The sequence below is a fragment of the Nilaparvata lugens genome, chromosome 7 (assembly GCF_014356525.2).
Source record: "Nilaparvata lugens isolate BPH chromosome 7, ASM1435652v1, whole genome shotgun sequence".
In the NCBI taxonomy this organism is placed as follows: Eukaryota; Metazoa; Arthropoda; class Insecta; order Hemiptera; family Delphacidae; genus Nilaparvata; species Nilaparvata lugens.
This window is the reverse complement of record NC_052510.1, coordinates 18,834,859-18,849,340: the sequence shown is the minus strand read 5'-3', so window position 1 is coordinate 18,849,340 and position 14,482 is coordinate 18,834,859. Positions and strand designations below refer to the sequence as shown.

Sequence of the window (14,482 nt, the reverse complement as noted above, 5' to 3'; positions counted from 1 at the left end):
TTTCAGCCATACTCAACCCTCCTAAACTTGACTGTAGATCATCCCAATCGTGGAGATTATTTATTGACAATCAAAAGACAAATATCTCTGCTCTTGAAGCCCTTGCGCTCAATATCAGTGTGAAAGATCTCATTTTTATTTTTCTCACTGTGTCACGATTTGACAATGCTACTATTAGAGATTGGGAGAGATTTTGTTCTACCAAATCTCAACTTACCATTGATTGCCTTTGGGACTTTTTAGAGTCGCAACATAAAATCGCACAAGCAATGTCGAGCTCATTCAACAACACATCAGTGCAACGCAATACGCCGGCTAATAACCAGCCTAGCACCAGTCGACAACCATCACAGCCCAAAGCCAATATCATGAATTTCAACACTTCAAATTCACCAAATGTTTTCAACAGAGCATCAACTTCTGAGTGTTATTTTTGTCGCAATGGCTCTCACAACATTTTCAATTGTAGTCAACTTCTCAAAATTCCAACTTCAGAACGAACCTCTGCTGTATTGAAAAAATCCTTGTGTGTCAACTGTATTCGGCCATGGGATCGAGCTCACCAATGTCAAGGTTCCTGCAAGACGTGCAATTTACGACATCACACGCTACTTCATGGGTCAAGTCCTGTCCCTAAGAGGTCCAACTATGTCACAACATCGAACCATGCGCGCAATCCAGTGAAAAATCTGTCGCAGAGCATGCCGTACTGTGAGTATAACATACCTCATCAGTCACAACAACAATTAAGGTATGATAATCAATACAACCAGCCATCGCAAATGTCATCAGTGCATCCAGCATCAATGAACTCCAATTCAGCAGTGCCAATGACACACATGGTTTCACCTGCGCCGCAAATATCAACTAGCCTTGTCCAGCAGTTGCCGACTTCTAGTGTTGTTGTCAATTCAATTCCCTCTAGACCTCAGTCATCAAATTCTGAGGGAAGTCGTCAATTTGATTCATCTCAATCCAGTTTGCAGCCTGCCACAAATGTTGTTGAATCTCACAATCAGACAGTCAGCTATGCCCACAGCGCACCACAAATCAAATCCATTGATAGCAGACGCACTTGCATCATGCCTACAGCCCAGTTGATTGTCTTTGACAAGAGTGGTCAAGCTGTTATTTGCCGCGCACTCCTCGACAGTGGCTCTGATAGCTGTTTTATTTCACGTCAATTAGCTACTCAACTTCAATTACCCACTATTTGTACTGGCAGCACAGTTCATACTGTGTCTGGCAGTAATGCTACCTTATTGAATTTGTCATCTTTGAGTATTCACTCACCTGACCGAACTTGGTCAACTCACATTGATTGCATTGTCACAGAGAAAATTGTTCCTAGTGTTCCACCATCTGGACTCAATTTTTCAGATTTCAATATTCCCCCCAATGTTGTTTTAGCCGATCCTACCTTCTTCAAAATTTCAGGAGTGGATATACTCTTAAACGTTGATGTCTACGCCATGCTTCATTTACCTGGTCAAATTCGCCTGTCCGAAAGCTGTATTCTTCAGAATACCAAGCTAGGTTGGATAGTCTGGGGCTCCATTCCTGCTTATAAACCATCTGTCACCCATCAACACATTTCCAATTTCGTTTCTAGCATTGAACATGTGTCCAACGCAGACATCTCTAAGCAATTGGAAAAATTTTGGCGAATTGAAGAAATTGATACTGAATCCAGCACGCCAGCAGAACATGCACAAATTGAGCAGCACTACATTGAGAATGTTCAACGTCAAGATGATGGCAGATTTTCTGCAGCCTTGCCGGAAAAAGAAGCTACATGGAATGACATCTCCTGTAATGTTGCAATCATCCGTCCTATCTCATCACATGCCACTAGAGTCACAACTTCAGTGTTGAACAATATCATTCATAAATTGTCTGATTATCATCGCATCACCCGTTCAACAGCATACGTTCGTCGTTTCATCCATAACATCACTCGACGTCATCATCCTGATCAGCGCAGATGTGGTCTACTCACAGTAGAAGAAATTCAAGAGGCAGAAATTGCGATCATCCGCACGGTTCAAGCAGAAGCATTCACAGAAGAGATTCGTCTTCTCCATCAAGGCAGAGAATTGCTTCCGTCTAGTTCCTTGAAAGCGCTATCGCCATTCATTGACAATGACTCATTATTGAGAGTTGGCGGCAGATTGAGTCAATCGGACTTGCCGTACGACTACAAACATCAAATCATCTTGCCTTCTAAACATCGTTTCACTCGTGCGCTCATCATGTCATATCATCGACGTCTTTCTCATGATGGAGTTCAGAGCACCATGACTTCATTACGTCAGCGTTATTGGATACTATCTACTCGTCGTACAGTCAAATCAGTTTTGAAATCCTGCCATTTATGTTTTCGCTTCGCCAAATTTCGTTCGGAACAAATCATGGGACAACTTCCTCCTGTCAGAATACAGTCTGATTTTCCATTCTATAACTCTGGCATAGATTATGCTGGACCGTTTTCATTACTTGTTGGTTCCAAGAAATCACGCACATATTCGAAAGCTTATTTAGCTATCTTCGTCTGCATGGTCACGAAAGCAGTACACGTAGAAGTCGTCTCAGAGTTGACAACGAAAGCCTTTATTGCGGCACTCATTCGCTTCTCATCACGTCGTGGTATTCCACACTCCATATTTTCGGACAATGCAACCACGTTTGTAGGTGCAAACAATGAACTACAAGATCTACATCAGTTTTTTGAGTCATCTAAAACTCAACAAGATATTCATAACTACACGTCGGTTCTCAATATCAAGTGGCACTTCATTCCACCTCGCGCCCCATCTTTTGGAGGTCTATGGGAGAATGCTGTCAAGAATTTCAAGAAAATTTTCAAAGTCGTCACATTCAATCATATTCTTAATTTTGAAGATATGACTACATTCGCAGCTCAAATTGAAGCTATCCTTAACTCTCGTCCACTCGTACCTCTTACAGAGGACCCTCAAGATCTTCAGTATCTCTCGCCAGGTCACTTCTTGGTTGGTCGCCCATTGACTGCGTTGCCTTTCCATTGCCCACCCACCACCCATGTCGATAACAGGTGTCGTTGGAAACTTCTTCAAAAAATCACTCAAGAACTTTGGGACAGATGGTCTAAGGAGTACTTAGTCACACTTCAACGCAAGCACAAATGGCTTACTGAATCGGACAATCTCACAGTTGACACCATGGTTCTTCTGAAAGATCTCAATTCTGCTCCTTCCACATGGAAGTTAGCTCGCATCATTGAAACCCATCCAGGTGCTGATGGAAAAGTTCGTGTTGTTACAGTGCAGACTGCACATGGTAGATTCAAGAGAGCCATCTCTAGTCTCGCTCCGCTTCCAGCATTTGAAGATGATTAATTTGGTAGTCTTTCACTACTTGTCCTTTTTGTATTAGCATTTATTCATCATGTTATCCACCTATTATTCGTATTGCTCGTATATTTCTATTCGACTCATCTAACATATATGTATTTTTTCGTACTCATCATTTTTTTTGCACTCGCTACGTCTTGGTTGACAAGACTTGTTCCTGCATCGAGGGGGGAGCTTTATGTTAGATTTCGTCTCATACTTTAGCCAGTCTTATGGTCGTCCATCTTGTTTTTGTAGCATTTGAATCTACCGCTGCTACAGTCCGCAGACATTTTTCTCACGTGTCATGCGATCTCTGACGTCACGGTTTCATTGATCGCTTGATCGATAGTAGCGCTAGTTGTCGTCTGCTTCTTTCAATGTTTTCTAGTTTAATATTCGTCTATAAGTATTTTGAATTGTATTTTCATTGTTTTTGAACCTCCTTTGGTATACTTCAACAGTCACTTCAACCTCAACACCTTCAGTTCGCTTAATATCGATTTTATATTTTCACTTCATTCGTTGAGTTTGTGCTCATGACTGCCGTGGACGTCATGTTTCCGCTATTGGGCAGTTCCTGTCTCTTCAACCAGTTTTTGGCAAGAAGACTCACTCTCTTTGTACAGTCATACGATGTAACATCTCAGTTTTTAACGCGTCCATCTTTGGAAAACTTTATCCATTTTCATCATTCATTATGTCCTAGTTTGTGTGCTTATTCAAGAACCATTCAACGCATTTTTCATCAGTGAACGTTTTTCAACCATATTTTCTATGAATTTAACTTACCTTTCGGGACTTTTCTACTAAGCGTCCTTTTTGCAAATCACGCCATGCTTTCTGCGTACAACGTTTTTCAATTATTCATCATATTATTATTATGAACTGTAAGTAATTTCAACATGAATTCCACATGAGCTTTCAACAATCCTCAATATGAACTTTTGATTTATTATTTATCACTTCAATTTTACTGAGCATCAGTACACATTTTTTAGCGGTCACATTCATTCTTCATGTATGCTCATAGGAGATACATTTTTCAACTTGGGAAGTCTTGTGCAAGTGCAGCTTACCTTATTCAACATTTCAACTCAGGAAATTTGCGCAAGTGCAGTTTGCCTTTCATTGTCAACCGCTACTCATTTTTAGCTACTCAGTCTTAGCTACTCATCAGTTATTTAGTCGAACTTTGTCAATCTCAATTCTTACTGATGCCAGTGATTTCAGTCGTCAAGAACATTTTATCTCTTTTTTCAAATATTTATTCACTGCAATTACATCAACGTTAGGACATAACCTCAAACATTTATTCTACTTAACTCATGGTGGAACTTTTTCCAATTAACATTCAACCAGTGAAACTCATTCAATTTGTGAAGTGCCCATTCGTCGTTATACTCATTATCAATTTAATATTGGAACAGTCTCAACTTTCAATATCTCAACGTATTCAAGTCAAGTTCTCTTCCGCATCGGTCATCGTTTATCAGGATATAATCAAGATATCTTCATCGTTCAACTTCTATTAGCCCAGCAGCTGTCTGCAACTACAATGTACTTGACAGGAGTCAAGTTTCATCCTCGGAATTTGAGTCACCGTAGGCCTATCACTTTGGCAACACATCATTAATTATTCAGGGAAGTCTTATTCTATTATTCACATTTTTGTACTTACCCTCTCAGAGGCACTGTGTTTACTGGTAGTCTTCATCCCATTCAATTTTGTTCCTGATTAACTTTTTATTCCTAAATAATAACTATTTAAATACTATCAATCATTCAATTTCTTTTATCTTCTATTATTATTACTTATGTGTTCTACATATAGTAATATTCCCCATGTAACTTGACATGCGTTAAGCTGTCATTTCCCAGCCCGCTTATGTAATACAATATGCTGAGCTTCGTCTCCTTTCAATATTGTATTTGGTATTTTTCAACCTTTTCTATTTTTAATTATTAATCGAACCTTCAGTTCTGGACAGACTTTCTGCTCCTTCTGCTTACATTATAGCCAAGTTGCTATATTTGTCCTCTTTCAGTGTTACATAGTCAACAGCTTGAAAGCTTCAGGTACGATTGGATTCTACCTAAACTGAATTCCTAGTTTTCATTTTTTGTGAAATTAGGTTATTGTTCATATTCATATAATTTCTGTATTTTCATACCTTTAAGATTACTAAGAATTTTGCAGGACTTTTATCTAGGATTTTTGTCTCTCGATTGATTTTATTATTCAGGTTAAGATTCTCATATTTACTATCATTTTTCAAGTATTCTAAATTTTGATTTTTTTGCCTTCTTTATTGAAGAGAGAATATTCCATGGTCAATCTGTCCTTGCTATTATCTTTTTTTGGCCTTTTCAGATTCTCTGGATCTTGCTTTCTTACTCTTTTTGCCTTCTTAACACTAATGAAATTCAATAGATGTCTTGTTCAACTTTTGAACTATGTGAGTATAATTTATTGAAAAATGAGTCTATCTCGTCCCTCTTCAAATGTGCAACACCACATACTTTACTGTCTGCTCCATGTTGACAGGAGATTTTCCATTGCTTGCCATCTGCACTGTGTCTTTTCAATTTCAAATCTTCCACTTTGTTTCCACGCTTCCTTTTCCTACCACCTTCTACCCTTATTGTATCATCAAGCATTTCAGGATCATCTTCATAATCATCATCTGTACTGTTATCAAGCATTCCAGGGTCAACTTCATAATTATCATCTGTGTTATCATTATCAGCCATATTATTTCTCATTCCAGGGTTTTCTTCATGATCATCAAGTTGTATATTATTCTGTTCTTCCATGAATTTGTCATGTTCCGTTTTTTCATCAGTAGAAGCAGGCGAATCGTTACAAATTACAGTTGTTTGACTTTCTTCAGCAGGCTTAATACCGTTCAAGTTGATGTTATTCAAAGTTACCAATGTAGTTGAATGATCCGGTTCTAAGTTTCCATCTATCACTAAAACATTTGTGGTTGTTCCATCTCCAATAGTAAAATGTTGACTTAAATCATAATGTTGTATATTATTATTCTGTTCTCCCATAAATTTTGCACGTCCAGTTTGTTCATCAGTAGAAGCAGGCGAATTGTTACAAATTACAGTTGTTTGACTTTCTTCAGCAGGCTTAATACCGTTCAAGTTGATGTTGTTCAAAGTTACCAATGCAGTTGGGTTATCCAGCTCAAAGTTTCCATCTATCACTAAAAAATCTGTAGTATTTACAGCCTCACTTGATTGAGAATCAATATTATTGTAAATTACCTCATGATTGTAGGAATGTTCATCTAAAACAGCCGATACCGGATTGACAGTAACTTCCTTGTCCTCATCATCAAGAACCTCGTCGTCACTATCACAATCACTCAGTTCGTTTAACACTTCCAAAATATCACCTTCTTCAATAGAATCCATTATAAATACTGTATATTAAGTTGAGCATAAAACTAAAAACGACTAACTCACTGTCAGTCTGCCACTGATGAGTTTAATGAAGTTGAGCGAAACATAACCTATAATATGCCTAATGCAAGAAACAGCGGGAGAATTTAGTCAGCTGTTTGATGGAAATAGTCCGTTTTTCGAGAAACTGATGGCAAATTCGGATTCGCCGTCAAAAAATCTATATAACTGGATGTATAACTCAAATCGACAATTTTGGAGATAGTCACTTTTGTAAAGAAACTCTTACAATTATTGTAATCAATGAATAATCAACACAATACATGTTCATATTTCCAAGACACATATATTTTTATATATCAATACGATAACTGAAAAACTTCAATAAATAACAACCACAGTAACAGTCCTATCATAACTATTTTCAGCATTGCACTGTAGACTGTTTGGAGTTTTCTCTTTGCGGGCTATTGAGTAAAACACGAACGCTAATCAGTTAGAACCGCGGGTGCTAGCTGCTGGGTGCATCAATTAGAGCTTCCGTTATAAATTTGAGTCTCTACCGGAAAAGTTCGCACGGTACCTATGCGCACCTCCACTGCGCATCCTCTGTCTGTAAGCTTCTTCAAGTTCAATCTGCTCTCATAATCAGTTGACCGAAAGTCCGCTACTCAAAATTGTAGTTAATGCACTAGTAGAGGAAAAGCCTAGATTTCATCAGTTTAACACCTAGGATGATTAACCAAGTTATATGTTTCAATTGAATAATTCTAGATAGATTCCGATTGCTTCACAGTATTTCAATGATAAATAAAAGATTATAGAGCTGATATAAAAGAGAATTTTCATCCAATCTTAGTTCGATCTAAATAATGATAGCTCGATTGATTTTATTAGAGTTTTTCAGAATTATTGCCTTTGGCTTTATAGTTTTGAAGCGAAGAAACTATAAAAGTTCCTTAATTTATGAATGAAATTTTTAAAAACCTGGTTGAGTGGAGTAGAATTATTAAAAATTAAACAATGATAAAAAATCTAATCTTGTAAAAGTATGCACTCCAGAAGATTCGAATCGAAGTTATTCAACTCACAGGAAGCCCTCAAAGTGTTCCAGTGTTGTATGCTGTAAGATTTAAGCCTTGTGCACATGAATTCAAGTCGCATTTTTTATCATTCAAGTATTCAAAGAAATCATTCAAAATGATCTTTTGAAATAGTGCTTATTTTGTGTTCAAGAATAGTGCAGAGATAATATAAATTTGTATGGCTCTTTTCTGATTGCAATTCCCCCACGGAAAAATCCCACCCAACTTAAATATACATGTAATCAAAGTGGAGATATGTTTTCCAAATACAGTATACGAGTATGGTAGTGATAATGCAGAAATATCTATTTCTACCGATATGCGATATCCATCCACATCATTATCAATACTCTTCCCTCAATATCAAGTCTTCTTAGAACAATCCAAAATAATCAAGCAACAACAATCGTTGGTTCGAAAGCGATCAGAAATAGATTACATCCCTTAAAAAACATCACCCCTTCTTGTATTTTTCTCAAATTTCCTTGTAACAATCCTCCCTAATCACGTAGCACGGCTTGAAAGATGTCTTCCTTCCTGACTTACAGTGCAACCGCCGTGTTTTTGTTGCGGTCGATTTGTCTGACGACATTTTCAGACACATTCGTGGAAACACCCCGTTCAGTCCTTTTTCGAGAAAACTCGGGGTAGGACGCGTTTTTTACCAGTTGAAAAATAGCGGGTTGTTATTTTTCGGCCGAAAATAAATTCTCGGCAACACCGAAGTGTCTTTGAATGATTACTCGGAAACATATAAAAGGCCACATCTGTCTTTGGAATGAAAACAAATTTAAGGCCGTTAATATTCCCGGTTTGTGCTTGAACGGCGAGCGATTGCTTCAAGGCAACTGAACATTAACGCCCATCAAGGGAAACATCACGACATTAGTTTCACGACACACAACACCCCGACTTTTTAAAAGGTGGGTCTTCATTGTCCAGCTGTTTGGCACTGCTAGTCATTTTTTAAGCTGCTCGTTTTATGACTTTGCAATAAATTCGGTTGCAGATGCTCTGGCAAAATGGGCCCGAAAAATAGCATTAGCAAATAATAAACTCAGGGAAGTGACACAGAAGCTAGAGGTTGAAATTTATGGAACTGTTCTTGAAACGAGTTAGGCGATATCAAGAGATTTAATAATTATTTCTCCAACTTCCAATGATTTGCATCCAGAGGAGTTCATTTACAAATACAGATATCGCTGAAAATAATTGCAATCCCAATCATAATATACCTAGTTAGCTTACCACTAAATATCCACTAAAGGCTTGATTACATAATTTTACAGAAGTTTACAGTGGTGAGAGATCATATAAAGCTTATAAGAGATAGAATTAAACAAGGGAAAGCAGATTAGCACAGAAAATACAGCGAAAGTGAGAGTAATATATGTTATATTTTTCACCAGAGATTGGGCTAGATTGCTCTTGGACAGCTGAATTTCATGGATTCATCATTGGATTTTCTAATAAACGAAACTCCCAAAGAGGTGCTATTGTGAAGCCTAACTAAATTTGAATCTCTGTTCATTTATACACGGTATTAACGGTTCAGTTCATCAATCATCTTTATGATGTCTAGAATGCCTACTTGGAGATTTTGACATGTACTTGGGTCGTCAGTTTCTCATGCTATGTCTACTAGACCTACTTGAAGTTCTTGAGGTGTATTCAGATTTTTTGTACACGTTTGGTTGGAATAAGATGAAGTCTGGATATGAATTAATAAAAGCACATAATTGTAACGATAGATCTGGAAAACTAGCAGCCAGTAATTCCTGAATCTTATCGGAAACCTGCCGATAGAATTAATCTCAACCAATGAGGTGTGAAACCTTGTCTAGAAATTGAATATTAATGCACGTTCTAATTGATTATCATCCTTTGAAAGAGTTCTCACACACATGACTGCATATGTGCTCTCACAGGTGATTAATTTTTGGAGGACAGAAATCTCTAGAGGGAAATAAAAAATGATACGGCATCTTTTACAATTTGTCACGGACCAAGATGATGTCTTACCTTTTTATTATTTCGCCGAAGGGTTGTTTGGGGGCGGTGGCGACGCCCCCCACTTCATCAGACACCCTGTAATTTGATTTCGATTGCCCACCTATTTCTCACCTAAGAACAAATAAGACCACTTCTGAATAGTCAATGATAGAGCTGGGTTTATTTCCCAACACGATTCTCACTCTTAGAGCCGTAATCACTCTTTTTTATTATCATAATGGTCACTCCTTTAGGACAATATATATAGATCCTGCGCAGTAGAATTAAAAAGAAATGACTGATTGGGGATGCTGTTAGAGCCTAAGAAGGTATCATAGGGCACATTGGAATATTACTGAGAGACGTATACTGAATTTCAATTATTCTAGTACAACATTCTCATTATAGAAATGGGAAAAGAAATAGAAACTCTATTTTGTCACAAAAACACAAACAATACATACAAATTAAAGAGAATAGATAATGAAAATATAAATGTAACGAATGAAATGAAAAAATCTTTATTAGGCGGAGTCTAGAGGCGGAGACGAATGTACCGCGCACAAAGAAATAAATTTCCGGCCGTGTAGAGGAATGTCAAGAAATAAACAGTTAAGTATATGTTTTTCTAGAACTAGAATTTATGATAGAGAAATACATTTTTTAGCTTTATCTATTCTGGGAAACTATCAATCGATTTTCCAAGTGAACATGAGTTACAAGCCTTGATGCTATGATGAAGTAGAATTTCCTACTTTAAATAGTATTATCATAATATTAACAATATTTATTGTGGAACAAGTTGAAAATTTATACTCTTCAATGTTTGATTCCATTACGAACTGCTTGTTAAAAAAAAAAAACTTTTGAACAATTAATTACGACATAGCAGTCAGGTATGACTGTTGTTACCTGACTGTAGCAGTTACCTGACTGCTATGTCGTAATTAATTGTTCAAAAGTGAAAATTTATCTGTATTGATTGCATTCGCAGATCACAGTGGAAATCAATCAAATACGCTTGACAGTGTTATGAAATACATGATTCATGATGACTACTTTCCATTCAAAATCTACACTCAATATGAGAAATTATCTCATATTGTTGAGTGGTGCTTACAAAGTTGTATATCTTTACATGTCACAAAAAGCTATAATGATTCGTGTGTTCGTGGTTTATACTTTTTCAATTGCGTATTTTCAACATAAAAATGGGATAATTAATGAAGGATACCTGAGGAAAAATAATATTTGTTCATTGAAAGACACATACAAAAAATAAAGCCCTGCATATCTCTTGTCTAAGAGAACTGCATATTTCAAATGTGTTTGTGTCATCAAGCCGTCACTGAAATACGGGATAAATACAATCAGTAATAATTGTTAATTGACAGACATGAACAAAAGTGCAGCCCTTCATACTCTTTGGAAAAGAAACTTGAGCTACTTAGAGAGATTAAGAAGCTACTGTAATTATCTTTTCTTCTCACAATGCATACATTGTTTATTCTTTGTTATTTCAAAGACGGATTAAAAACGTGTCATTAAACACTCGAAATATGCAGCCTACCCCTATTTAATCATCAACTCTGATAGGTCGCTGAAGTTCCATCACACCTGTCCCCCATCCTATGCTTGAAATTTCACTTATGTCGACAAAATTAATCACCAACCGTCTCTCTAGGAACCGTCCCACATTTTTCGATAATTCACTAGTGGTTTATCCGTTACAAGTCAGACTATTATGATGTAAGATCCTACTTTCCAGCAGTACAGCAAGTCAAATATAATATCTCATTTTGAAACTACAGCATTGAACCAATCACAATCACACTGTAAGCCTATTGATGATTTAGAAAAATCGAGTTTTCTTTTATGATTTTATACCTGGTTCTTGTAATTCGCTTCAAGTTCACTTCTAGGCTACCTACAGTTGTTAATATCGAATGTTATTGAAGACCGTACTCATCAATTAAAAATAGAATAGATTTAAATATTTGTGCGATGAGGGTGATTTATGAAGAGCTTGCAATGATAATTGAAGAGCAAATTGATATAAAGAAAATTTTATTTTGATTTTTTTTACTTACTCACTATTCTATTAACCAGTTGAATAATGAGAGAGTATATAGATATTAAAAACGAAACTCATGAAAATATATTGTTGGCAGAAGATCCTATTTCGAAGACGTATTCGGCACGAATTTATTCATAAATTATATAATATCTCTACTGTTCAGATGCATGATAGTATATCAACAAGGATCAATAGTTCCATGAGAATTTTTTTTAAATTAGATTTTGTTCATTCGAATTAATAAACGAATCACATAATCATTGTTTCGATTGATTGCTGTTCGGATAAATTAGTGTATTATAATCAGTTTGCAATGAAAAAAAATTCTCATCATCCCTTCCCCTAGATTTACAAGATAAAATTGAAAGGAGTCTCGATTATTCAATTTAACACTATACAATATACACAAACACACATACTTACGGCTTGATTATACAATTGCTAGCTGTCCCCCTGCTTTACATAATTCAAAGTGAAAAATTATAATTATGAGGTTTCAAAAATCCGTTAAAACTTCTCATTTGCTGTAATATGATGTTTGATAACTCCATCGCTTTCACCAATTCTCTTTTTAATGACAAAAACTCAATTAATGAATGTGAGGGTGGTTCCCAATTTCGCCTCTTGTTTTAGCTCATTTACCGAAACTGACGGCTCAATCCATTTCCCAAAAAACGTTTCGAAGTCTCAATTAGATATTGCAAAAAGATCGAGACAATATTATTAATGCTTCCACTCCCCATTATCAGCAAACATATGCCTCCTCTCTAATGAAATTGTTAATTTGGAAAAAGTATGGCCGTGTATCTATGAAATGATTAAATATGATACGCGGAAATGAAATGGTTCGTTCCAACACCTAGTAATGTTGACATTCGGGTACTGGTGTCTTTTTTGAAGGTTAATAATAAATACATATATCTTCCAGAAGCCCCTCAAAATAGAAACTAAAAAATAAATAAAAAAGCGGCAGATGTGTTATAGCTGGCCTATAGGTAATATAGTTTCGGGGGTGCCTCTCAGACAAGAGAACACGAGAATTTAGTTACAGAGACTTTTTAGAAGACTGAAGCAGCACCTACCATATGTCCAATTCCATTAGATATCCTCATTATGTTGGCTGGAGCTGTTTGATCTTATGTCTCTTTTGGTAACTGGTAACAGTTAGAACAACCCTTTCGTTGCAGCTAGTTACTGCGGAAAAAATCTTTTGTCAAGGTGACTGTCTTCTGTCAGACAAGTTGATGGAGTTGAAAAAATAGTAATGGAAGTAGCAACTGTCGAAACATGAGACTAATGGGCTCCAATACAGCAATCGAAAAAGAAACTATCATTATCTTTATTATTAGATTATAGTTCATCTTTTGAATTTTATGTCAGATGTTTGAAACTCAGGAGGCTGACGCTAGAATCATTTGAAGGATGCCATAATTATATTCTTTCCATATATTTATATATACATTTTTTAGTTTTGTAAAAGAATTAACCAGGTACATCCGTTTATTTTGACTTACTTGAGTCTTGGATGTCGCCATCGCAGACGCCACCCTCAGAATATGTCGTCTGCGATGGCGACGTAACTTCAGACTCAAGTAAGTCAAAATAAACGGATGTACCCGGTTAATTCTATTACATATAATATATCCATCCGCGAAACACTCAAATGTAACATTTTTTAGTTTTGTTTATATATTTTCTTATTGAGGTTGTTGTAATGAATAACAATAATGTTCTATAATTGCGGATGCAAGGCATTTCAGATTTTCATAAAATATGAGTAAATGTCCACATATGAATAAATCTTCAAATCTATTCTTCTACAAATAATGAAAATCGATGATGAAAAAATTGAAGAGTAGGTACTGGGAGAGAACTCATTTCCTATTATAGAAGCGAGCAGATATGGAGTTATCAGTTCCTGTCTTAGAAATTACAAGCATTCCATTAACTTCCTATTCAACTTCGATTTATTAGTTCTGAAATGTACTAATTTATTCCTTTGGAGTTCGAAAGTATTCAATAAAGCTCTTTATGGAACACTCGATCTTATCAGGTATCCGAATCTCAACAGGGTAAACTTATGTATGCGAACAGTTACGTGGAACGTCTTCGACCAATCACAAGCCGAGTAGCTTCGTTGTAGTACACTCCCATTTTTAACGCACTGTCATTTGATGACACGAAACGCGAAAGTATTAGCAGACATTTTGTAAAAATCAACAAGAACGACTAGTGAAGAACACTGTTCATAGATAGCGAACCAATCCAAAATACTATTTGTCAACACTCGGCACCAAAATGTTGATTTCAATACAACTACTTAATTTCATTCAACTTTCAATCTACAAATTGATCTCTTTGATTCACTATATGGCATGCTATATCAATTTGAATTGATTTTCTGTATTTCAAAATTGTTATTCTTCAGTTGTGAGGATCATTGTTCAGTTACCATACAGTTTGAAATATCGATGAGATATTGATGGGTTGCTATTACCTTGCATTGATGAAGATACATTTATCGATTACACGCAAAAGTT

The 14,482-nt window shown here is 36.2% G+C and overlaps 1 protein-coding gene across 1 annotated transcript; it reads left to right on the top strand.

The window, feature by feature from the left end:
* The first annotated feature begins 1,472 nt into the window (after nucleotides 1-1,472).
* On the top strand, nucleotides 1,473-3,377 carry LOC120352169. Its single transcript, XM_039431866.1, has one exon. It carries the CDS (start codon nucleotides 1,473-1,475, stop codon nucleotides 3,375-3,377), a length of 1,905 nt encoding a protein of 634 aa, XP_039287800.1.
* The last annotated feature ends 11,105 nt before the right edge of the window (nucleotides 3,378-14,482 follow it).